At 52.3% G+C, this 24,859-nt stretch overlaps 10 protein-coding genes across 10 annotated transcripts; 7 read left to right on the top strand and 3 right to left on the bottom strand.

Moving 5' to 3' along the window:
- Positions 1 to 2,042: 2,042 nt before the first annotated feature.
- J4E79_005865 (uncharacterized protein) lies at positions 2,043 to 2,842 on the top strand (the record flags this gene model as incomplete). Its single annotated transcript, XM_049354742.1, has 2 exons — positions 2,043 to 2,418; positions 2,466 to 2,842. 2 exons carry the CDS (start codon positions 2,043 to 2,045, stop codon positions 2,840 to 2,842), a joined length of 753 nt encoding a protein of 250 aa, XP_049210865.1.
- Positions 2,843 to 3,319: 477 nt separating this feature from the next.
- Positions 3,320 to 4,409, top strand: J4E79_005866 (uncharacterized protein; the record flags this gene model as incomplete). Its single annotated transcript, XM_049354743.1, has 4 exons — positions 3,320 to 3,367; positions 3,419 to 3,536; positions 3,595 to 3,947; positions 4,002 to 4,409. The coding sequence occupies 4 exons, from the start codon at positions 3,320 to 3,322 to the stop codon at positions 4,407 to 4,409; spliced, it is 927 nt and encodes a 308-aa protein (XP_049210866.1).
- Positions 4,410 to 4,811: 402 nt separating this feature from the next.
- On the bottom strand, positions 4,812 to 6,398 carry J4E79_005867 (uncharacterized protein; the record flags this gene model as incomplete). The annotated part of the gene is made up of 1 exon (XM_049354744.1): positions 4,812 to 6,398. One exon carries the CDS (start codon positions 6,396 to 6,398, stop codon positions 4,812 to 4,814), a length of 1,587 nt encoding a protein of 528 aa, XP_049210867.1.
- A 560-nt stretch (positions 6,399 to 6,958) lies between these two features.
- J4E79_005868 (uncharacterized protein) lies at positions 6,959 to 10,388 on the top strand (the record flags this gene model as incomplete). Its single annotated transcript, XM_049354745.1, has 7 exons — positions 6,959 to 7,129; positions 7,177 to 7,277; positions 7,328 to 7,465; positions 7,511 to 8,550; positions 8,598 to 9,070; positions 9,120 to 10,093; positions 10,148 to 10,388. The coding sequence occupies 7 exons, from the start codon at positions 6,959 to 6,961 to the stop codon at positions 10,386 to 10,388; spliced, it is 3,138 nt and encodes a 1,045-aa protein (XP_049210868.1).
- Positions 10,389 to 11,541: 1,153 nt separating this feature from the next.
- J4E79_005869 (uncharacterized protein) lies at positions 11,542 to 12,215 on the top strand (the record flags this gene model as incomplete). Its single annotated transcript, XM_049354746.1, has 2 exons — positions 11,542 to 12,142; positions 12,196 to 12,215. The coding sequence occupies 2 exons, from the start codon at positions 11,542 to 11,544 to the stop codon at positions 12,213 to 12,215; spliced, it is 621 nt and encodes a 206-aa protein (XP_049210869.1).
- A 1,855-nt stretch (positions 12,216 to 14,070) lies between these two features.
- Positions 14,071 to 16,285, top strand: J4E79_005870 (uncharacterized protein; the record flags this gene model as incomplete). Its single annotated transcript, XM_049354747.1, has 5 exons — positions 14,071 to 14,406; positions 14,464 to 14,948; positions 14,999 to 15,243; positions 15,298 to 15,905; positions 15,962 to 16,285. The coding sequence occupies 5 exons, from the start codon at positions 14,071 to 14,073 to the stop codon at positions 16,283 to 16,285; spliced, it is 1,998 nt and encodes a 665-aa protein (XP_049210870.1).
- Positions 16,286 to 16,462: 177 nt separating this feature from the next.
- On the bottom strand, positions 16,463 to 19,536 carry J4E79_005871 (uncharacterized protein; the record flags this gene model as incomplete). Its single annotated transcript, XM_049354748.1, has 2 exons — positions 16,463 to 18,471; positions 18,873 to 19,536. 2 exons carry the CDS (start codon positions 19,534 to 19,536, stop codon positions 16,463 to 16,465), a joined length of 2,673 nt encoding a protein of 890 aa, XP_049210871.1.
- Positions 19,537 to 20,330: 794 nt separating this feature from the next.
- On the top strand, positions 20,331 to 21,078 carry J4E79_005872 (uncharacterized protein; the record flags this gene model as incomplete). The annotated part of the gene is made up of 2 exons (XM_049354749.1): positions 20,331 to 20,751; positions 20,816 to 21,078. The coding sequence occupies 2 exons, from the start codon at positions 20,331 to 20,333 to the stop codon at positions 21,076 to 21,078; spliced, it is 684 nt and encodes a 227-aa protein (XP_049210872.1).
- Positions 21,079 to 21,842: 764 nt separating this feature from the next.
- Positions 21,843 to 22,321, top strand: J4E79_005873 (uncharacterized protein; the record flags this gene model as incomplete). Its single annotated transcript, XM_049354750.1, has 2 exons — positions 21,843 to 22,062; positions 22,125 to 22,321. 2 exons carry the CDS (start codon positions 21,843 to 21,845, stop codon positions 22,319 to 22,321), a joined length of 417 nt encoding a protein of 138 aa, XP_049210873.1.
- A 349-nt stretch (positions 22,322 to 22,670) lies between these two features.
- J4E79_005874 (uncharacterized protein) lies at positions 22,671 to 23,861 on the bottom strand (the record flags this gene model as incomplete). Its single annotated transcript, XM_049354751.1, has 2 exons — positions 22,671 to 22,915; positions 22,964 to 23,861. 2 exons carry the CDS (start codon positions 23,859 to 23,861, stop codon positions 22,671 to 22,673), a joined length of 1,143 nt encoding a protein of 380 aa, XP_049210874.1.
- Positions 23,862 to 24,859: the final 998 nt, after the last annotated feature.

Consider the following 24,859-nt stretch of genomic DNA (forward strand, 5'->3'; position numbering starts at 1 on the left):
GTGAGATCAACGATGGAATCGTTACTCATCACCCATCATCCACCACAACCCACACCACAAACCCATCAAGACTCCAACTGCGTCATTGACATGTTAAAACCAGAACCACCGCCCCATCTTTCCCACAACACTCAAGCTCCGCTCCCCTCTCCCGCCCCAACACCATCGGCAGGATACGCAGAGAACGGCATGAGATTGCGCAGAAACTGCCGCCGGCAGCGAGGTAGCTACTCAGTGTCGTGGAACTGTATGTGCACATGGAAGTGTGCTGTCTGACGGGAGGGGAGGCGTGCTGTTGGTTGATGGGGCTGGAGCTCTTTTTTGGAGAAGGGGAGCATTGGTAATAGGAGAGAGGTGTGTATGCTGAAGGTGCTACTGTTGAACGAGAGATGTGGTTGGATTCGGTATGAGGGAAGCGGGTAGATGGGTGTTGGATTGTTGCGGAATCGATGGATGGGCGTGGAATATGCCAGATTGGAAAGCAGTTTGCAGTAGAGAACTAGACTTGCGCTGGGTTAGACGCTAGGCTTGGAAACGGCTTTGCATAGCTACTAGTTTTACCGTCCATTCTTTCCATCTTCGCCCACGATAGTATCCGTGAATATTCATCACTATCTACTCAAATTCTAGCACAACCTTCCGCACACTCTTCCGCCCTCAATACTCATATGCGCCTCTCTCACCCCTTCCTCCACAAACCCCAACTTCCGCCTATAATGACACCTCACGACCTTAAGGAATGCGTAGCTCGTATCATACCACGAGGCGTCTGCACCACGAGAATCACGAAGCCACTGGTCTACGTAAGACCAGAATGTCGTGTAGCACGCGAAATAGTATAACTTGCCTGCTCGCACTCACCAGATCTTCTTTCTTTCATCTCCATCCCTAACTCACAGCCACAACATCATTCGCCATGAAGAACACTATCCTGAGCTTTCTTCTAGTGGGAATGCACACTCGCCTTGGTAGTGGTATGCCTCAACACGTTCTCGCAGGCACCGACAAACGTCTCTCGCTCCGCCCAGAGCAACTCAGCGTCACGATCAACATCGCGTACTCCCCATTCCATGATTCATCAGCGGGACACTGTGTTACAGAAGACTTTGGCTGCGAACAAGGCTATTGCTGGAGAAAGGTTAGTTTAATTTCATCTTCTTCAAAGGGAAGTTCATGTCTTCGAGATGCTGATACATGCGTTAGTGTACGTGTGCTGGAGATTGGTGCTGGGGAAGAGATTCCAATGGCAACTCTGCCTTGTGTAAGACTGCTGCTGATTGCCCGGTGGTTGCAGTTGCGTGCCCGGTCAATGGCTGCCCTGATGGCTGTGCTGATAAGTGATGAGCTGCTCAGTTTATGCTATCTTGATCTATGACTGGGCCTCTTGCCTGCTGTCTGGCTGGTCCTTCTTTTTGGTTTACAGGATTGCGAGGGGTTCATTAACTAGTCTTGAGTATGAAACTGTATGATCAACTTACTGTGTCTTCTTTCTTTTTATCCACTATCTCGATCTTATCCACGAATGCACACGACCAATCGACCAAGACCATCTCTTGATTCAGTCGCTAGTAGGGCTTAGTGTTTCATTGCGGGCCAGTCATCCTTCTTACTCGAAGATGAACAGTCGGTGTTGTTCGGGTGCTACAAATCGCCTCACCACAACGGCGGTAAACTCATGCATGTACTACACAGCCACGGTTCGACAGATCGGATATCTCTCCATTGATATATCGGTGCTAGCACGCACAACGCTAGCTATGAGATCGTGGACTCGTGTACGGCAGCGTAGTCAACCGCTGGTCTCATTGCATTGGGAGACTCTAACGTCCACTATTACGTACATCCAAAGAGTTCGGCCATGATGTTGATAGCTGCGCCACTAAGCTACGTTTTCCTGTACGATTGAAGGTTTACGATGACATGACCTAAAGCGGTTAGCGCAGAAGCCAACGAAGCAGACGCGGTGCTCAGCTTCGACTCCCAAGCGGCAAGTACATCTGACATGACAGTAGGAAAACCACATCAACACGTATTTACCAACAATGACCACTGCAGACCAAGCATGCGTACCGGCATATACCAAGCACTTCATTCCTCTCGAGTCAAATCCAGACGTCTTCACCGAGCTCGCGCATAAGCTCGGCCTATCCACCTCATTGGTCTTCGAGGATGTGCTCTCTTTGGAAGACCCAGAACTGCTTGGCTTTCTTCCGCGTCCCGCCTTTGCGTTGATACTGGTGTTTCCGACGACAGACGATTATGAAAAGCGTGTTCAGGACGAGGACGCTACGCTTGAGGAGTTTCGAAGCTCTGGAGGTGCTGGTGACGTGATCTTCTTTAAGCAGACCATCAACAATGCATGCGGTCTGTATGCGATCTTGCATGCCGTGTGTAATGGCGAGGCACGACGAGATATTAGTATGATAGCCATGACCCCAATGGAAAATACTACTGACATCGGTCAGACAGTGACTCGATCGTTGCTCAATTGTTGGACTCCAGTCTGACGCCAGATTCAGACGAGCTGGCGAAGGCATTGGAAAAGAACGACGGGCTCGAACGGGCATATGCTGGAGTAGCAAGCATGGGAGATACTGAAGCGCCCCTCAACGCGGAAGACGAGGTGGACTACCATTACATCGCCTTTGTCAAGTCGTCCGAAGACAACCATCTATACCAACTTGACGGCGACCGCAAGCGTCCAATAGACCTTGGGCCGCTCACAACAGATGAAGACGTTCTAACTGAGAAATGCCTTGGCGTTATTCGCGGTATGATGGCAAGCGAAGACGAGAACCCCAACTTCAGCCTGATGGCTCTGGTGGAGCAAGCAGATATGTAGGTAGCCAAGGAGTCACACTCTTCGTAGGATTTCTCCGAAGAGCGAGGAAGTGTGAACTATGAAGGACCTTTGTATTTGTTCTTGCAACGGACTTCGTCAGACGAAGAATGCACATACTGAAGTACAGCCGCATACACCACAGCTGAGCAAGACGCAAAGCTGTGGGATGCTCCCCCGAAAGGGACTCGTAAAAGTGTCGGAGACTCAAGTGGCTGGTGTGCGGGTTGCGTCCTACAATGGATATGTGTAATACAACGACGTTGGGCGATATCGATTTGTCCTCGTATCAGAGGCTGACGATGTCTGTCATTGTGATGTTGTAGGTGAAAGTGGGTGAACGGGAAGAAAAGTTGAGATGTTCGCCGCATGGACCACCGCGCTAGGCTAGCTCTCGAGGAACCGCGAGCCCTGAGCTTCACTTCGACCGACCGCGAGCGCGACCACGCCTTCCCCACTTGCCTCCTACCAATCGCAAACATGACGAAGAAACGCAGAAGATATCCGGATTTGAACCAGAAGCTCGAGGTACGATATGCGCATCCAAATCGCATACAGCGCCCATACTGACATCTGCAGCGACCATGGTGTTACTACTGCGAGCGCGACTTCGACGACCTGAAGATTCTCATCTCTCACCAAAAGGCCAAACATTTCAAATGCGACCGCTGTGGAAGACGGTTAAATACTGCCGGAGGTACGCACCGCTCGAATCAACTCCGCGCACTGGATCTGCAATGCTAACAGCTTCTCAGGTCTCTCCGTGCACATGAACCAAGTCCACAAGGAGACGCTCACCCACGTTGAAAATGCCAATCCCGGCCGTCAAGGTCTCGAGTTGGAGATCTTCGGTATGGAAGGTGTCCCCGCCGAGATAATAGACCAGCACAACCAGCAAGTCACACAAGCACATTTCGCCGAGGAGCAAGAGCGCGCACGAATTACCGGTAACCCCATGCGTGGAGCGTACGTCAACGGCCAAGCTGCGCCGAATAAGAGACCGAAGATCAACGAGAGTCTGGAGGAGATTGAGAAGAGGGCGGCCCAGTTCAGGGAAGATCGAAAGAACGGCGTTCTACCCGCGCCTGTGGAGCCAGTACAAACTGCTGTATGTATTCGAGATTCTGGACACGGAAAGGATACGGGACTGACATATCCACAGACACCACCAGTTGCTCAGACACCGTACGGCGTACCCCCCCCTGGCGCTCCCGTGGCCTTCCCACCCGGTGCGCCCGCATACCCTCCTCAAGGCGTCCCGCAACCCTTTTCGCCCGCCAACGGTGGCATGCCCCCACGGCCTGGCAGCATACCCGGCCAACCTGGCGCGTTACCTCCTCGACCTGGTTTCGGTGCTCCACCACCTGGTGCATACCCGCCGGGCCAGAACGGCGACATATCCAACTCTGTCGACGATTTGATCAACGAAGTGACCAAAGAGGCCGCGCCAAAAGAAGAGAAGAAGAGCAAAAAGGACAAGAACCAGCGCCTCATCTTCTTCGCCGAGACAACGAGTCCCGAAGAGAAGATGGCAGCGCTGCCGAGGTTTGCGGATTTCATGCGGACATGATAAGATAATGGGCGGTTTGCTGTGTATAACGAGAGAAGGCCAAGTTGCGACTATGCACGTTGGCATTTATGCTGTGGAGCCTTGAGGCCAGCGCAAGGGCAACAGCCGACAGATGCTACACGACGCAGGACGGACCGCATCAATCAAGGCGTTGCGGCGCGAAAGACTCTGGCTTTGCATGTGATATCTAGCTATGAGCGATCACCTCATCAAACGATTGAGATCAAAAAGTCGGAATCAACAATGGACTGGTCTCAGATAGCTCAACGACACTTGATAGCATAGCACAATGGAACGAACCAAGCTTGAGAAATCAGGGTATCTTGCAATTCAACGCATCCAGTAATTATACAACAATCGTGTAGCCCCGCCCCAGTCCAGCCAAACCAATTCTTCCAAACCTTATCGTCGGTCGTAAAAGCCCGACTGATCACCCTCCTCTTCCTCTTCACTATCTTCAGTGTATTCCTCACTCCGCTCATCGTCGCTGCTTCGATCCTCACTAGCACGCGCCCACTCCGAACTCTCCGTGAACAACGATTCTCCGAGATCCAGACCGCGCGTGTGCGTCGTGCCCGTGATACCCTCCTCATCCTCTTGCGTTGTATCCGCGGCGTCTTCCATCTCCGGCATAGGATCGACTTCCCTCAGCAGCGCCTTCTCATCCAACTCATCGCCAGCAGTAGCGAAACCAACAGACTTGGCTGTGCTGGGCCGTTCGTGCACTTCGGTATGCTCAACGCGACGGGGCTGCTCTTCAATGACATCGCCGTTCCAGGGCTTGCATTCCTTGACTGTCTCGCCACAGCGGAGACAGGTCCAGCCTTCGCCTTCTTCGTTTGCGATGCGTTGCGCGATGCAGGCGAAGCAGTATATGCAGCCGCACGGGATGGTTTCGTAGGGGTTGGTGATGTCGGTTGTTGCGGAGCCGACGACGCCGCCGCCGCCAGCCGAGGAGGTGAGGATGTCGGCTTCGGTGGTGGTTGTGGGGTTTTGGTCGCGGTAGCAGATTGCGCAGGTGCGTTCCGGTAGGAAACCGAGTTCGCCGGCTGCTTTGCTCTCCTCGTCGTCTTCGTCGTTGGCGGGTTTCGAGCGGCCGAGAAGGGAGAGGACGGTCGTGCGTAGCTTCTTGAGTGTGCGGCTTAGGATGCGGCGCCAGCGCGAGATGCCGACGAGGGGGAGGAGGAAGAGGAGGAACTCGGTGAAGGCGTGCCAGACGAGTTGGCGGTTGAGGTACTCGAAGCTGACTTCGCGTGATGTGGAGTGCGAGGTTGGTGTCAGGCGTAGACGGAGGAGGCGGTCGGTTATCGTTCTGTACCGGCCGTCGACGAGGAAGACGAGGAAACTGGCGAGGCCAAAGACGTCGTGTGCGTTTCCTGCCAGTTCGCTCAATCGTCCTAGGACTTTCAATCGCGCGCTCTCGGGTCGGGTGTAGTCTTCTGAAGCGGATAGAAGGTACTCTTCCCATTTCGTCCACGCGTATCGCCCTCCCACTGTGACAGCCCCATATGCAATCTTCTGCCACGGCTTAGGTGGTGGGCGATTCGGCGCACTACTCCGCGCATCCGTGTACCGCAGCCCCTGTAGATGCGCGCCATAACTCGCGTTCTGGTCCCAAATGCTCAGTTTCCACAGTACAGCCCTCAATGCCAGCAATATCTCGGCTGAGTAATGGTCTGTGATATGGCTCCCAAAGTACTTCAGGCCCTCGCCGACTTGACCCTTCATCAGGGTAAGGAGTTCCTCATCGAGGAGTTCGGCATCGACTTGGCCGACGCGGAACTCTGGCCGTGTGCCCGACCGGCCTTTTATCGCGTCCCAGACGCTGAATCCGGTCGAGGAGACGCTGCTGAAGGGGAAGGGCAGACGCGAGAGGGCGCGTTGTGCGGTTGATGGCGGCGGCTCATGGTGATTGCGCTGCTGAAGGGCGCGTTGAGCGCGGCGGGCTGCGATGCGTTGCTGGGCGGCGGCGAAGTCTGCGGAGGGCATTTGGGCGCATTGGGAGGGTTGACGTTACGGGCGTGGTTGGCGATGGCGCGCGATGGGGCTGCAACGTGACAGCGTGATGGGGAGACGAGGCTCGAGTTGCGACGGACCGAGGTTGGCTGGGGAAGGCGTGGGAGTAGCCGATGCGCGCGACGCCTTCTCCAGACACGCCGGGGCCATGTTCAGACACGCCCATGACAGTGCTTCTGTGGAGAGACCATATTCAAGTACACGCTAGGCAAATGACACACACTGGATCATCCTATGCGCAGTATATGTCAACTGCCAACACGGTGCCCCAGAATCACTGTCTCGTGTCTCGGAGGTCCGAGCTGTCAGGCGGGGAGCTTCTCGAATTTGTTTCCAAACACCAAGATAGACTTCCCAGACAAGACTTGCCGCATCCTGATCGCAGCCTGGGTGAGCAGGCTCCATAGACTGAACATTCCGCCTGAGCCGTGAGCCGCTTCCGCCCAACTACTTGCCTGTTCCTGCCATATCCAAAAGTTCACCTACTTGCGGCTGCCCCACTACCGCAATAGTTGACCGTCAACATTCACAGCATGAACACAGAATTTAGTATCGAGGCGCCGGCGGAGGCGAATCCTCTGACGGAGAGCATCTTGTTCCACGTCCTGCGATCAGCGTCTTCAGCAGACCAAACACAAGTACAGACGGGCACCAAGCAACTCCAGCAATGGGAGAAAGCCGCGGGTTTCTATCCTCTGCTGCAGGTATGCATATCTTAGCTCCCTGAACTGTACCGGACTGACACTAGTAGACGGTGTTCCTTGACCAATCTCTCCCCCTCGAAGTTCGCTACCTCGCCGTCATCCAGCTCAAGAACGGCATCGACAAGTACTGGCGCAAGACTGCCACCAAGTACGCCTCCACATAAAGCCGCAGAGATGCATAGGCTTACGTGACTGCAGTGCTGTAAGCAAAGAAGACAAGGCTATCATACGGGCTCGTCTACTCGAAAGCGCCGTCAACGAAGCCGACCATCGCCTGGCCCTACAGAATGCTCTCGTCGTCGCTAAGATCGTCCGATTCGAGTTCCCAAATGACTGGTCAGTCCAACTCAACATATACCTGCATGCTCTAACACTTTCTAGGCCAGATCTATTCCAACAGCTACTCCACGTCCTTCGCACCTCGACCGATCCGAACGCCTACCGCTTACAACTCCCTCGCGCCCTTCTCGTCTTGCTATACATCGTCAAGGAACTGTCAACTGGAAGACTTCTACGAACACGGCAGAGCCTACAGACCGTCGCGCCGGAGATCTTCAACGTACTTGGTACAATCTATGTGAACAAGGTACAAACATGGCAAGCCTTCTTTCGCGATGGCGGAGACGACGAAGGCGGTGCGCTTGAGAGTATCGACAACAGTCTGCTTGCTATCAAAACTATGCGGAGACTTATAATCGCTGGCTACGAGTTCCCAGGCAGAGACAAGGACGTTCAGGAGTTCTGGACACTGACCCGCACTCATCTCGGAGAGTTCTTACAATACGTGATACCGGAGAACTCACCACTTGCAGGCGAAGTTCAGAAGAAGGTAGGCAGGCACTTGATGCAGCTTTCGAAGTTGCACCTCAACATGGCCACGACTCACCCAGCAGATTTCGTCCTTTTACCCAATTCCATAGAGCTTGCGCGCGACTACTGGAGCCTCATCTCGCGACTAGGTGAGCAGTGGGGCTCAAAGTCTATCGAAGGCGCCAAAATCGGTACTGATGGCGATGCTGAAGATGAAGCACCCATCCTCGAGCGTCTAGGTCTCAAAGGCTTGCTGTTGATTCGTGCATGCGTGAAGATGGTCTTCTTCCCTACCCAGACTTTCCGCTTCAAGCACCAGCAGGAAAAGGATGAGAAAAATGCGGCCACGCACAAGATCAAGACAGATCTGCTCACTGACGACCTCGTTCGTGAAATGATCTCAGCACTTGTCCAGCGCTTCTTCGTCTTCAGGCCCAGCGACCTCCGTATGTGGGAGGAAGAGCCCGACGAGTGGGAGAAGATGGAAGAGGGAGCAGAGGACTGGGAATTTGCGATCCGACCCTGTGCCGAGAAGCTGTTCCTAGACCTCGCAAAGAATTTCAAGAATTTGATCATTCAGCCTCTGCTCCAAGTCTTCTACACAGTTGCGAGTGAGTACTCACTTTAGCAGAAGATGACCCTCGCTGATGTTTTATAGCACCGGAAAACGAAGACATCCTTTTCAAGGACTCCGTTTACACTGCCGTTGGTCTTGCGGCTGATATCCTGCACGATCAACTTGACTTCGACACCTTCCTTGAAAAGACGTTGGTCGTCGAGGCAGCGAAGCAGACACCGGGCTTCAATATCATTCGTCGCCGCATCGCCATTATCATCTCCCAGTGGATAACTATTAAGATGGCCAAGGAGAAGAAGCCTATCGTCTACCAGATCTTCCAGCATCTCCTCGATAAGAGCGATCCAATGAACGATCAAGTGGTACGAATAACTGCGGGAAGGAAATTCCACGCCGTCGCCGACGAGTGGGAGTTCCAGGCAGATGCATTCCTGCCGTACTCGCAGCTTATGCTCGATAGGCTGATGGCACTGGTCCAAGAGGTGGAACTTCCAGAAACGAAGATGGCACTGCTAAACACCATTAGTCTTGTTGTATACAGGTTAGAGCATCATGTAAGTCGGAGATGGAGACGCTTGAAGTATTGAGACTAACTGGATGCAGATCACCCCATACGCCAACAGCATCATCGCTCTCCTCCCACCGCTGTGGGAGCAGTCTGGCGAAGAGCATCTCATGAAGCAGGCGATTCTCACACTCCTGGCTCGTCTAACGAACGCCATGAAGGCCGAGTCACGTTCTTTCCATGTCTCATTCTTACCCATTATCCAGAGCGCTATCGAGCCTGGCTCAGAAACCCAGGTCTACCTCCTTGAAGATGCACTCGATCTATGGGCCTCTATCATTGCACAAACACCATCAGCTCCAGAGCCTACACCACCTGAATTGCTCAACCTAATTCAATATCTGCTACCTCTGTTCTCCATGGACAACGAGACCCTGCGAAAAGCCATCGAGATCACAGAAGCATACCTGCTTCTTGCGCCCTCCGCCGTCCTGGCAGACTCTTTCCGTCCCGCGATCCTCCAAGCCCTCGCCGAGCTCCTAGGCAACTTGAAACCCGAAGCGAATGGCATAATGACACATCTCGTGACATGCATCATTCGAGGTGCGGAAGGTGTAGGTGGCGAGAACGCTGTCAAGGTTCTGACTAGCGATTTGATCTCTTCCGGGTTCCTAGCAAAGGTTTTGGAGGGTCTCCACGGCGCATGGACCCACCATCAATCCCACGGCCCTTACCGCGAACTCCCTTCCCGGGCTGTTGATGGGGTTGTCGAAACCGACTACTTCACTGTGCTAGCACGTATCGGCATGGCTTCACCTTCTGTACTCCTCGAAGCCCTCTCCGCATTATCAAGTGAAGGTCTAGAGAAGACTCTAGATTGGTTATTGGAAGAGTGGTTTGGCCATATCGAGAACATTGGCGATGCGCCAAACAAGAAACTCATGTGCCTTGTTCTCACACGTTTCTTAGAAGGAGCACAGCCTTGGATGTTGGGCAGGCTGCAGTCGCTGGTAGGAATATGGACGGATGTACTTGGGGAGTTGCTGGATGGCATGGATGATCGGAGTCAAGAGTACGTATACCCATTTACCATTATTTTCGTGACCATACTGATGTCTCTTTCTAGTTCCCTATTCTGGCCTCCAGAACCTTACCACCCCACCGAACCTGAGGCACCGGAGGATATCCGCAAGCGCGAACTCATCTATACCGATCCTGTGCATCAGATCAATCTCGTTGCGTTCGTTAGGGAACATCTCCAACAGGTCATCCAACAAGTGGGTGGTGAACAAGCCTTCCAGGAAGAGTGGTTGAGCCGAGTGGACAAAGAGGTTCTCAAGGGTTTTGGGGAGTTGGGCATCATGTGAGGTGGGAAGACGGCCATTCATGACGGACACGTTAAGCGGACACAAGAGGGGCCAAGTCAAGGTTCTGAATATATTTTCCATGAAAAGGAATGCAACAGTGACAAGCTAGCCGTGGATACAAGGAAACATGTTATCTCGCCATGCCATCGGCAGTGTAGACATTTCGACTCACTTTGGATAGATGCGGGATGCGGAGCGGAACTGATGGAAGGGATTCGGAGCTTCGGAGGCGCAAAGTAAGGAGTCGATGAATGTGCAAAGGGTCGGGTGTTCGATAGCGAGGGTGAGTGGTTCGTCACAAGGGGATGTTAAAACGTGCGCCCAATGTCGATACGTGTATATTGCACGAGACCGAGATGTATTGATCGCAGCTTTAGCTGCATATTGCAACCCGTCTAAGGCTTTCGACGTTAGAACACACGGCTTCTCATTGGCCAATTAAGCTCTGCTCCCGGCCGTCCGATGCATGCCAAGATGTCAGTACCTCTGAATTAGGTTAAAGTCGTCGTGAAGGAGTAGGAGCGTATGAGATCAGGCGCGTATTTGGGCAGGAACCTCTCTATGTCTTTCAGTATGTACTCTTCCGCCAGATAAGCATTGCGCAAGGGATAAGTACACCCGCACTGAAGCTGCACCTCTTTAGCTCCGCGGACGGGTCGTCGGAAGAAATCCAAGGCACCGTGTAAGTTGCCAAAATTGAGTCAAGTTTAGGTCTGAAGTGCTTGAGCCTTCCCTGCACACGAAATCGTAACTTTGCCATTCGATTGCACCAGCACTCCAAGCTAGCTAAAGCAACCGAAGGATCTTGGGTAAAACTAATATCGCGAAACTGCAGGTGTCCGGCGTAGGCACATTACAAATACAAAGGTGCAGATACTTCGGTTCTCATCCCATTAATAGTCCTGACGTGGAACCCCGCGCTGCTACTTCCTATTCGGGCAAGCCATTCCCCATGTGTATATCCGTTAGTATACCCCACTCCTTCCAAGGTTACCAACAAACTCAACCCCGCCCCTCACCGTACCAAACTTCGACGGTTACTCCCGTCGCGACTAATCCGATGGGGCGTTTCAGAAATTTCCTGTCTCGTTTGACCTGCGGGATCTTCCACATCAAACCCAAATACTCAAGATTACCTCGTCCGGATCCTACAATGGCGACAAAAGTCCACGAATACAAACTTCCTCCTACAGCCCTCATTCCTAACTCACCATACCCGCTGCTCCACTATCCCGGTCTTCTCTATGATATGGTGACCTCACCGCACTTCAAAACAAGAGAGATTCTCGACCTTTATGCATCGAATGGCTGGCAAACACAATGGATAGCGCAGTACGGAATGGACATACAATCGCACTACCACTCCACTACCCACGAAGCCATGACCGTTATCTCAGGCGAAGGCGCATGGATCCGTTTCGGCGTCGCTGACTCCCCGTCCTGGTCGCAGGGGAAATACGAACCGGGTGACAGAGGAGATGGAGAGGTTGGTGGCGTGGATATCAAAGCGGAACTGGGCGATGTCTTCATCATCCCAGCGGGGGTTAGCCACAAAACCTTTTTGCCGCGACCACGGAACGAGGAATTGGCGTTCCACCAACCGAAGGATGTAGAGGAGGGGAGGGCGGCGGAGGTTGATGAGGAGAAGGAGGCGGAGAGGAGGAGGTTTTTTGAGAGTGTGGATGTCAGCGGCGGGAAGTTCATGATGATGGGTGCGTATCCTTATGGCGGAGTTTGGGACTTCGCTGTTGGGGGTGAGCATGACGGGAAAGAGGGAGAAGTGTGGAAAGTAGGCATGCCGGAGAAGGATCCGGTGTTGGGAGATAGTGATGAGGGATTGAGGGGGTTGTGGGAGGGTGTGGAGGAGGCTGGTGGTAGGGTGGTGATGGGGTTGAGAGAGTTGGGGTTTGGAGTTTGAGGTGTGATTGAGTGTGGGTAACGACCGAAACGATCTCTTACACAGTTCTTCTCATTTTCACGAGGATGGCTTCCTCCTTCATTCCCGTAGTCTCGATACCAAGTTTATCTCATTACTGTTACGCTGTCCACGCGCGTTTCTTTGGAATAGAGCATGAGCGGTAGTGTCAAACCCATCTCCAGCAACGAAATGAGGTGCGACTCGTCTACCACTATATCCAAATACGCCATATCTCTGTAACAGGTAGGTTTGAGAACATGTGGTCGTGAAGTTCTCCGCCGCACGATCATTCCGAGACGGGTCCGACATCCCCGAAAACGGCGCTAGCCTCCACTCCCGTCCACGCGCCCTACGAGTGATCCATCAAGGTCCATACTATAAAACAAATGGCAATACCCCTAACTTTCACAGTTTCGCGGCTCTTCGCATTTGAAACAGCTTGTTCGTCCAGATCACCTCTGATTGACGCGACGTATCCAAAGTTACTTAGGTAGGCACGATGCTGCCTCTTCTACGGCCCTTCCAAACACCCAGCCACGAGGCGGCACCTGATTAGCGCAATGCAGCAAGAGGAGGCACACAACACCAAGACAACTTAGGACCCCTCGTAGACCACTCTTGCTTCTAGAAGACGTTCACAAGGAGCGACGCTTTGCCAAAACCACCACCATGCCGCAGATAACCGCCGAATTGCGACCATAGCCAAGCGACCGGAGTCCCTATCATCATTACCAACGCCAACACCTTCTCACTCAATCATGAGAGGGTCATACCAACACATAGAATCGTGGGATTGACTGTACGCCCGACCCAGATCACTGGGCATCCAAGCCGCCAAGGCCAAGTGAGTGCCGCATAGCCGGACGCCCTCTGACTGATAGCAATCACTCGGCGTAACCTTACTCCCAGCTGGCTGACCGAGAACCTGTCCATGTAGGCGAGGAACTTGAATGGGAGTATTTGAGCCTGGTGGCCCGTTGTCCATCGGACGCGTGTCGCCAAAAGACACCTGAACGATACAACAATTACTGATGTAGATGCGTCCCGATGGGTCACGTGTGTGACCACAAACGCACGCCGAGGCCATCGTGCTTAGGCACCAAGACGTATCGGACCCCTCGTGGCTGACGGCCAACTCTGGTCCCACTCGTAATCCATAGACGGATTCCGAGCATTACCCCAGATCTGGATGCGTCGAGTTCTGTCGCGTGCGCAAGCTTTACCGCGCGCCAAGATCAATACACTAGAACCCAAGACCGACTGGACTGACCAGACGATATCTCACTCCCCCCCGTGGCTGACGCGCCAACACAGGTTCAGCGCCATGTCCGAGATACATGCACGCCTGGTACGGCATCGGCAATGGTGTTGAGCGCTCAGGATGGAGCGAACCAACCAATGTAGAGCTGTTGATCACCCAAGACCCGTTGTACCCGAGCAGTAGGGTACGCCCAAGCTAGCTGAGCCTCTGCGCAGGATCTGGGGAAGCCTTGGATGCGAGCGCCACACTACTAGTGCTGTTTGTAGAAGGAAGGTGGGCGATTGCTTGGGCTGGGCACATGCTTGGAGAGATAGGATATGTGGCACGACAGTCAGATTGTAGGACTCTATATACCGGGATCTCACTGCGCAAATCTTATGGTTCGACTTTCACGTTCGTCTCCGCAACTCGCCTTTACACGGTCGTGAATTGACCCCGTCACTCTGTCGGGAGCGACAAACTCCTTTTCTCTCGTTCTCTACCTACTACCCCCAGTCGTTAAGATGGCTGCAATCAAGAATATCCTCATGAAGCTCTCGCCAGCGGCGAAGAAGAGCGAAGATGGACGCGACATGTTCTCGAACCGCATCCAGTTCGTCCTCTGCGCCATGGGCGGTGCTGTTGGTCTTGGTAACCTGCTACGCTTCCCATCGGTCGTGTACAACAACTACGGTCTCCAATTCTTCATCCCCTACTTCATCGCCCTATTTTTCGTCGCTTTGCCGGTCCTGGTCCTTGAGATCGCACTCGGTAGCGTTTACCGTGGTGGCCCAGTTCTCGCGTGGCACAGCAACAACAAGCGCGCTAAGGGTATTGGTCTAGCGGTCGTCTTCAACGGCGTAAGTGGAATTGACTTGCAATGGTGAGAAACATACACTGACTTCGCAATTCTAAAGTATGTCGTGGTTACCTACTACGTGCCCCTCCTAGCATGGATCATGAAGTACTTCTCCCGCAGTTTCCAAAGCCCTCTGCCATGGAAAGGCCAGGACCTCGAGGAGTACTTCGCGAACGTCATCGTTGCTAACACGGCCGCGGCTTCCACGGGTAGTCTCAACCCCGATGGTAGCGTCGCCTCGTACACTCAATACGTCGGAACTGGTATGCTAGGGGAAACCGCAGGATGGGCCATCTTCACATGGTTCGTCACCTGGTTGTGCGTCTTCAGGGGTGTTGGTATGACTGGACGTGTCATTTACGTTACTATGGGTCTCCCGCTCGTCCTGATCATTATCCTCATCGGCCGCGGAGTCTCGCTGCCCAATGCTGGAGAAGGTATCAAGCTTTACTTCGCGACATGGCGCACCAGCGCCCTCGAGAGCCCTCAAATTTGGCAAGCAGCTTTTGGCCAGATCTTCTTCTCCATCGGTGTCGGTTTTGGGTATGTTCGGCTACAAATCTCGAAAAAGAAGTATACTGATGTGTGTCTAGATACTTCACATCGTGGGCGTCTTACTGCTCGTCGCACTCCAACGCCGTACAAGATGCTCTTATCATCGGCTTCAGCAATTCCGCCGTTGAGATTATCGCCGCTTTCTCCGTCTTCGGTGTTGTCGGTTATCTAGGCATTGATCCCTCCAGCGGCACACAGCTCGGTACTTTCGTTACAGGATTCATCACTTACCCCGAGGCTCTTGCTCAGATGCCAGGTGCTCCGTTCTTCTCCGTTGTCTTTTGTGAGTTGCAAAATATCATCTCCCGAATGACAACTTGCTAATCGTTCCTCATAGTCTTCACCCTCTTCCTCCTCGGTCTGACATCCGCCTTCTCCCTCCTCGAAGTCATGACAACACTCATCATGGACACGAACTGGGGCCGCAAACTTCCTCGCTGGGCCGTCTGCACCATTGTCACCGTCATCTCCGCACTCATCTCCCTCATCTACTGTACCGAGTTCGGACTGCAGGCCCTCGATGCAGTTGACACCTACGTCAACGATGTCGCCCTCTTCTTTACAGTCTGGTGCGAGACCTTCGCCGCAACATCCCTCTACCGCTGCCGCGACGTTGCCCACCAAGTCGGTTGGCCGGGATACCTCATCTTCACCATCGGTTTCGCCGTCGCCCAGGGTCTTGGCATTCGCGTCGCCTACGGATCAACCCCCGGAACCGGTGCTGGTGTCGGTTTCGCCTTCTTCATCGTCAGCAGTCTGATCGCGCTCTTCGCTGCCCGAACCCCTGCTATTCCTGGCCCCCGCTTCTTCGGTAACAACAAGTTCTTGAGCCGTTTCTGGTGGGTCGCTTTCTACCCTGGACACCAGCTCACACGGGATATGAATGTGACTATTGGCGTGGGAAAGAACTGGAACATCCCCTTTTACTGGGCTGTTATCATGAAGGTACATTGACATCAAACCCGGCATTCAAGTACATTGCTGACTCTTTTAACTCCCAGTACATCTCCGGCCCTATTCTCGCCATCGTCCTCTCCTTCGCCTACCCCAAGTTCACACAACAACACATGTTCGACCCCATCATGATCTACGGCTTCAGCATCGTGCACCTCGTGCTGCCAACTATCGTTCTAGGTCTGCTGATGCCATCCTGGTTCAACTGGATTATCCCGTCCGAGAAGGTTCTTCTCGGTGACAAGCCAGTTGCGCCTTTGGAGACGATTGACAACACGAACGCCATTATGAGGATAGGCAGTGAGGAGACTGGATCAGCGCCGCCGTACGAGGAGCCGAAGATGATGGAGACGAAGTCGACGAAGGTTTGAGAGGCTTTTGTTGGCACTGGATTGCCCGTGCTTTCTGTTGTAATGATAGAGGGGTTGTAGCTGGTGATTAGACACGCTCGCTCATATGTTTGTAATTCGGACTAGCGATATCCCAATCCATGTATCCACACTTCATCAACTACCACGCCCTTCGCAACAAACCCCATACTACACATCCTACCGCGGACTAGCCCTAACCAACCACGCCCTAATCCCCTCCGTATGCCTCCTAGGCAACCCCTCCCACCTCCCCTCATCATACGTCTTATCCATCTCCCTCAGAATCCCCTGCGCCTTCCTCAACTGCAGTCTCTTCGCCCCCGCCCAAGGCGTCTTATCAATAAACGCATCCGCCTCCCCCACCAACTCCATCCGCTTATCCCTCACCTCCTTGCCATCCTCTTTCTCCGCATCACACAACTTACACTGACACCTGAAACCCCATGTCCTCTCCAAGAACCCCTGCCTGGTCTCGTAATCAAGCGACGCGTCGTACGGATGGAAAATCTCCTCGCCGGCTTTGATATGTTGAGTCGCCCGGATGATTATCATATCGCCTGCAAATTCTTTCGTGGTGTTGGACAGACAGGAATGGTTGATATAAGCCGCGTGTCGCCAAAGTCCCGTGCTAGCGTTCCTAGCACTTTCCTCGCCGAATTGACTACCAGGACCGAAACCATTGCGCGACATGATGTCGTGGACGCGGAAGACGTCTACAATAGCACCGTCTTCGTTGCTGAAGATCTGTGGGCCTTCGCCTTGATAGTCGCCGAAAAGGTCCATCAGTTTTTCTGTTTGAGAAGGCTGGTTCAGACATTTCTGGACGAGTGCTTTTGCGAGACCGACGGGTGCGACGCGGATCCGGTCGTCGCGCGTGTCGTACGTCATGGCTGTTAGAGTGTCTTCTTCGTGGCCCCAGACTACGCAGAAGGCCTTTTCACACATTACGATGTCGCCGGTGGTGAGGTCGCGTGTGGCGTATAGGCCGCGGCCTTTTCCGGGACTGTCTTTGATGAGCGTGTTTTTGGTGAAGTTTCCGGCGTCGACTCGGGAGCGGGCTTTGGAGAGGTTGGTTCGGATCTTCATTAGGTCGTAGCCTCCTGTTTCTTCTTCGCGGAGGCGGGCTTCGATTTTCTTGAGTTGGAGTTTGGCGTCTTTGTCGTCGGGGGTCAGCTTTTGTTGCTCGAGGAAGAACTGTTTGGCTTCTTGCCAGTGACTTTGAGCGTACGCGGCTGACCCTGCTCGGAAGTATGCTTTGCTGTCTAGTTCTTTGGACTTTTGATCCTCGCGTCCCGTCAATGAGGCGCGGGCGTCTGTCTTTACTTCATCTAGTCGGCCTAGTAGCAAGTTCACGTATGCGCGATTCCTGGAGATGTCGCAGGCTAGATCGGGGTTCGATTCTGCTAGGATGTCTTGCTTTGCGATCGCTAGACCTGCTGTGTACTTCTCGTGGGCCAACGGCAGATCCTGCTTCTTCAGTGCGTTGTTGCCTTGAGTCTTAAATCTTGTGGCTGCCTTTTCTGCTGCTGCGACATCCTCGAAGCTCTTTGGGCCTTCTTCATGGCAAATGACTAGGTCTGAAGGATGGTCGATGCGTAGTGTAGGTTCGCCCTGTTCAGTGAGAGTGAAGTATGGCTCTTTGATGATGAAGAGCTTGGTCGACTCCAGTACATCCTCGTTATAGCGCGATTTATGCAGCAAGATCTCCAGACGCTCTGCATCAGTTCCATCTTCATTCTGAACCATAGTCCAGGACCTCGCTACGAGGGTGACTACAGGGCTTCCTCGCTTGACCACCAATTTGCGTCCTCGGTGATGTGTCTCCATCTTGAGGTCAGACATCTTCATCGGTTCAAGATCTGACAGCGGAGTTGTGCATGGCGGATACGGCCGGCCTACTCCGATGACTGGAATAGTAGTTGATGTCTTTCCTTGGGTTTGCAGCATGTCTGGATCTGGTGCACCGCCCATATCTGCCATTAGAGCCGCACCAGTGGCAGCCTGGTGAGCAGCCAACTTGTCTCTTGGGGCCTTTGCATTGCCGCTTTGCTCTTCGCACTTTTTGAACCGGTCTTTGATGGTGTTCTGGATGCGTTCCGCCTCTTTCTCTGTGAGGTAGATTGTGTTATCTTCTCGTTGGCTGTTCGCCATCTTTCCGACCTGTGCCGTCAAGCCCCGACCGGCTTCTGCAGATTGGTGACGCAGCGTTGCTGTGGTCCTTATTCGCCCACCAAAATTTCGACCCTTTCCGGATGACCTCGTTGACAGTCGCGGACTGTCAGAAAATTGCGCAACGGGCTGGCGGAAAGACTAGAAAGGGAAGATGAGACGAAAGTACACGACGCGGCACCCAGAGTTAAAGATGATAAAATTGATTTCTGGTTGAGTCAGATTCTTCTTCACTTGAAGTTTGACACCACACGCGCAGGCGCGTTCCGAGGGGTCGAAGCTAGCTGAAATTTGTTATCGATAAATGCGGGGCTAACCGCGACACCTTGGAAAGCGGAACTCGAAGCCGCTCTTGAAGTTTACCAACGCCGAACATTGACCGTGCCAAAGAAGGGCTTCATGATCTACTTCCACACACTTGAACTTTCTGCCCCCGCCTCCTTCCCTTTCTGATAAGTCTCACTCAGACTGTTGTATAGACTCTTGACCCTGTCGATCTCACCCAGCAGCCGCCTCCTCTCGGTCTCATCTTCAATCTCCCCAACGACATCGGCAAAGCTCTTCGCGGTGAAGAACTTGTTCTTGCGATTGTAAAGCTGCCTGCTTTGTACCTGCTCTTCAGTCTCGCCCTGTCCTTGTACCCGAAACACCTCTTGTAGGATGTCGATATCGTATGGTATTCCGAAGAGATCCCTACTATCCTCGTACGTGAACAAGTAATAGAACTCGTTGAACCCCGCCCATGTGATTCCACTCAGACACAATGAACATGGTTCATGTGTAGCGAGAAAGATGCAGTCTTTAGCGGGATGAGGTCGCGTTGATGGGTCAGGGAAGTCGACGGTGCAGAATTGTTGGATGCAGTTGATCTCGCCATGTAAGAGTGGTGAAATGCGCTCGTTGTTTGTAGCGAGAGTGTATGGTGTGAGATCTTTGCGGGATAAAATGGCCGCACCGAAGAGTTTCGAGCCACTTGAGACACCTTTTCGCGTCAGAGGTATGATGCTATCCTCGATGGTAGATAGCAGGCTTGAGACAAGTTCCTCAGGCAGTGGTGATGTTGAGGTTGAGTGGGAAGACATTTCGTGAATGCTGAAACGAGTAGCGGAGATGGATCTCGTGCTGGCTGAGAAATTAACCTTTGAGTATTGTAAGTGTCTTTTTAGACTAGAGACACTGATCCCGCTTATCGCTCGCTGCGCCCGTTGATGAGGTTGTTCCTCATCTACATGTCGGAGGCCACCGGTGGCGCATGCCGCGGGGTCTCCCGATGGGATTATAGCGGGGCGCTACCGTCCGCAGGCATAGACTTCTGGTTCCTTGACTTTGCGATTTCTTTTTTCCTCTGTGCACAACGCCTCGCTCAAGAAGTTGTATCGTGCGACGAACATGCCGCATGAGGCCCATGGGATGCTCGCATGAACGTAGCGCGCACCACCAGTAGGTTGAAAGGTGGCAAATAGCCGTCTGCTCAGCGATGTGCTGTCGGAAGCCTATCATCTGATCCTCAGGTAGCAAGCGTTAATCATTGCTGACAGCATAACACGTGGCTCATTTTGCAACCTGCCCAGGTGTACAGGCACTGTATCAGCCCCCTGCAGTCTCGCATCGAACTTAGGCGCGGACTTACTGGTCAGCCTTCTGCCATGACAATCTGCGGCCGCCTACTTCAACGGTGTTGGGATCTTCTCTCTTGACACCCAAGGCTTACTTCTGTTCAACGATATCCCTCACACGCGATTATCTTAAAGCAGACGCAGCGACACGTTGCCGGCCCTGGAGACCTCGTGATACATCGATCTGGGAGATAGCAGGCCGAGCATCATTACTGGATGCATTAGCTATGCAGGTCTGGGAGGAATTCAGCAGAGATATCATGATGCCGTATTTTTGGAGGCACGTTGGATTGGGTAGATCACAACATACCCCACCCACGGATGTCGAGCAGGGTAACCCTCCGCAGGCTCCGCAAGCTCCGCTCGATCAATTCCCCAAAGGCTTTCCATCGTTGACAGCTTTCATCTCCAGCAACGCCAAATCTGAAAGCTTCATCTTCAAAAGATTTGACTATCTTGCAGCAAGGAATCTACTCTATCTTCAGAGCGAACTGGCCTTTCTCCAACATCGATTGCAGCAATTCGATAAAGCAGACTACAAAGCAAAAGGCGACAGCGGTCAAGAGGCTAGGGATTGCGCGCGTTCCTGGGAGGAGTTCGAACGCAAGAAGAACAGCAACGACGCACAGCGTGAACGCTGGGAATTGGTTCACAGGATCCGAGAAACGTTGCGGGAATATCGTGAGTAGCCTCGTCTGTACCTAATGTGAATGCCATCTCACTGCTGATCTAACCAACCGTATAGAGAAGACACTACTCAGACAAAGCCAAACTGCCGCGCTAGAGACACCTTCGCATAAAGTGCTCGAGGCTTTCAACAGGGAGTTCTACGACAACAACTCTGCCATAGTTGGCCGCGGCAAACACATTTACGAAGACAAAGGGTCAAACATCCAAGACCTCGCACAGTTGCACTCTACAGAGAGGAAGGATCGTGTGAGCACTTTCCTTTTGAAATACATGTTCAACTGGCTACAGGTACGTGAACTGCTGCGTGTCCTGCTTTAGAACTGAGCGCTAAGAACGGAAACAGGCCAAAACAATGGCCGAACAGAACCGTCGCAATCCAAGAGTTTCATATGTTCATGCCAGACGTTTGGATCTCGTAGTCGACATGTTCTTTGCTTTCCTTAGTATATTTCTGTTGTTAGGCGGTATACTTAGCTTATACTTCGTCGAGAACTCTTCATGGCGCATAGCGGTGATTGTCATGTTTACCTTGACCTTCGCCATGTGCGCTATTTTCCTGGCCGATGGCAAGCGACTGGCTGTATCTGCGGCGTGCGCGGCTTATGCTGCCATCCTGGTGGTATTCGTGAGCGGTAATCAGACGCCAGGCGTGGTTACGAAAGGGACAGCTAGATGACATGGGCGTAGAAGCACAGAACGTAGCCAGTTCGAGCAAGCATATAAGACTGAGCTATCGCATACGTGCGTTTCAGGGGTACCAAATACCGCATGTGATAGCCGCAATTTATCGATTGAGCTCACCGGTACAGTCTCACGTAAGCCTAAAATGCGTCAAGGGGGTCGGGACAGGAAGGTGCCGTGCACTAAGGCAGCGGCTGGCGCGATAAGATCTAACTGGAGGCTTAGAAACTAGGCTGACAAGGCTGATACGCAGATCCATTCATCCGCGAAGTACTTGATATGGACAGACATCGCTACTCACACACCTATAGATCGGGTTACTCGGGGAGGTCTTTATAAATTCCTCTTTTCCTCTTTATGCTTCTCCCTTTGTTTCTGCCTCACAACAGTGTTGCTCCAAAATGTCGCAGCAAACCCACCGCGTGAGCGATACTAAAGACAAGAAGGATACGGTTCCGGAAGTTACTTCGAACGATGAGGAAGTCTGCGACGAAGAAGGTTCTGATGATGAATTCCTTGAGCTTGATATATTGCCACTACCCAAGTATGGCGGCACCACGTGGAACAAGGACGATCGCGGTTATGAGAACATCCGTCGTCCATCGATGTTTCCAAACTCAGGTCAGTAGTTCTGAGTTAGCTCCACACACTTCATACCTATAGTAGATCTAATACAATAGTAGCATCCAAGACCCCAGCTTCGTTCGAAACCGTAATCGAAACTTTGGAGAGACAATTGCAAGAAAAGCAAGACGCAAGACGCAGTGAACTTGAAGGAGAAGAAGTGCCGGAAGATCAGATCGAGGCGAAGCTGAAGGCAGAGTTTGGTGAACCTCGGAAAGAGCTACAGCGGAAAAGAGACTCATTGAGAAGGGGGTAAAGTTTAGATCGGAGCCAGACCAGATCGTTTTGAATTCAACCACTCCATAAGCCCACATGGGTATTTGATAGACTCTAGCAAATAGCTCAATGAAAACTCTCTATACCACTACATGGCTCTTTAGTGACGTCTGTGAGCTCTTCACGGGGCTAACAGACAAAGCATTCCATTGCAATCGTGCAACTGAACTTCCACATGTTTACCAAGACAATCCTACAATACAATGATGATACATACAGGCTAAGGGTACGCACAGTTATACAACCAATCCGGATAGACCGCGCTCGATGGCGCAAGTAAACATTAACGGTCCGCTTATCAATTCGGACTCGAAGGCAACAGAACTTCGCTAGCTCTGAAACTTGTCTTCGAATATGTACAGATTTCCAGCGTATTTGGCCGCCTTACGTCTCTTGACTGCTTTTTGATCGATAGCAGCCATAAAGACTTTATCAGAACCGAGATCGTAAAGGATATAGGCGTAGCGGAGGAATGTAACGCCTAGGATATAGTCTTCTCGGGGCTCAGGCAGATCTGCGCCTCTCAGACCGGTGACAATTGCATAAGACCAGTAGCTGGCATATGCTGCTATGCCTAGAAGAATCAGTACAACCTTCTAATTCGAGACGGTGTTCCTCGTACCATGTGTGACGCACGCGGATCTGCTGTATCCCTTTTCCAATGCTTCCTGCGCCGTCACATACCGGAGTATCTCGTGTAAAGGTACGCTGATTTTGGTTTCTCCGAATCGAAAGTTCATCATATCGGTCTCCAGATTCCAGGCACTGCAGTCTGGATAGAGCGCAAATACGCGTTCGGCATTCCACTTGATGGTATGACTACCTAGCAGATCTGCTATGTGATAGAAGGTATCCAAGGGGAGCCATGAGCTGTAAGAACCGGTGTCTAATAAGACCTTAATTCCTCCAGAGTCGGGAAACCACACGGAGTTGTCTTGTACTGTGATCTTGTTTAAGTAGATCTTGATCTTCGTAGGCGCGTCATCAATTTTGTCCCCAACTATGTCGAAACTTTCGGGCGTGCCTCCTTTGTAGAACCCTTTAGCATAGCCACCGAAGAGGAGTTGGACTTCGAACTCGTCATCGTCTGATGTCTCCTCAAACCACATGCTGAAAGCAGTGGACAAAGTCTCATTGCTTTCAAGCAGAAGGTAGGGTAGAGTGCTGTACTTTTTCTCGGACGTTTGGTTTCTGATGTAGCCTAGGCCCACCATACCACTGATCATGTTGGAGGTTCCCGGAAGATTCGCGCCTTCGGAGCTCGTGGCTGCTAGAAACATAGCCGACTTGAGAGTCTTGCCGCTGTAATAGAGTGACCCTTTGAAGTAGTGGCCCTCAACTCTGAGCCCGTCGGAATACTCGAGTTGGTCGGGGGTGCTTTGTTTTGCAAACCATGCTTGAATTTTAGCACAATATTGCTTGGCGTTGAGACTTGTCGTTGTGACGTCTTTCTTATCGCAATGACACCACAGAGTGGAGTCGATCCAAATATCGCTGCTTCCAGTGTCGATAGTGATCATATTCGTTCTCGGATTGAAACATGGTGAAGAAGCGAAGTGCATATCTTCAAAGTAGGGAAAGATTCGTGCTTTGATAGGATGGAGGATTACATCGTTCCGCGGATTTGGACGCCTGAGCCTGGTGAGAAAGTATTTATCTTCCGCGATCTTTCTGCTCTTGTTATAGGTCAGCCCATCGATCAGTGCTATATGATAATGCCATTTCGAGGAGTCATACCTCAAGCGCCAATACAGCGACTTGTACGGCCAAGAAGACTGCACAAATTATGCCTCTCATTTCGAAGTGTAGACAGTGGGTAACGATGTTGCACAGAACGGTAGAGCTTTCGCTAAAGTGATGAAGCAGTTTTGATCGAGGTCATTCGGAGAGCGTTGGTGTCCAAAGGTTGAAGGGGGTCAACATAGATGTTCGACGTCTCGGGACCTGATCTTGGTATGCAGGGACGAGGTACCGATAATGCTTCGTAGATCCAGTGTTTTTGGGGCACTTGATGTGTGCATGGATCTTGAAGGTGCTGCACACATGCATGGGATTGGGTGCGACGTGAGACAGAAGGGTAGTGAGAGCTGTGCGCCTAGCTTGATTCGTTTGTTTTGCTGTCAGCAACAATGTCGCACGACGATCTGTTGGGACCAACCGTAAACCAATAAATATCTTAAAAGTTCAGATATAGGCCGATCGTAAGTACCGGTGAGCTGTATCTGGGGGGGATTGATAGGATTATCTCCTGATTTGGCACGTACGGGGGGCCGACAGGCTGACGGCTATCTTGGGAACAAGGCTGAAACCACCAACCCCGATCTCTGTAGCCGCCCGCTGTTCCAAAATTATTGCCTGCTGTTAATCAGCTGAAAACGCAATTTGCGGTCCCTTTTAGCCTGCCATACGCAAGGTGCCTATAACGTCATGGTCTCCATCTCTTCTCTTGCTGTTCATGAAGCTCATAGCATCAAAAAGTCCTCCGCACAGAATGTTCGGCAAGATCTTGGACCGCAGA

This window comes from Alternaria viburni (genome assembly GCF_023758015.1).
Source record: "Alternaria viburni strain BMP 2772 chromosome Unknown scaffold_11, whole genome shotgun sequence".
In the NCBI taxonomy this organism is placed as follows: domain Eukaryota; kingdom Fungi; phylum Ascomycota; class Dothideomycetes; order Pleosporales; family Pleosporaceae; genus Alternaria; species Alternaria viburni.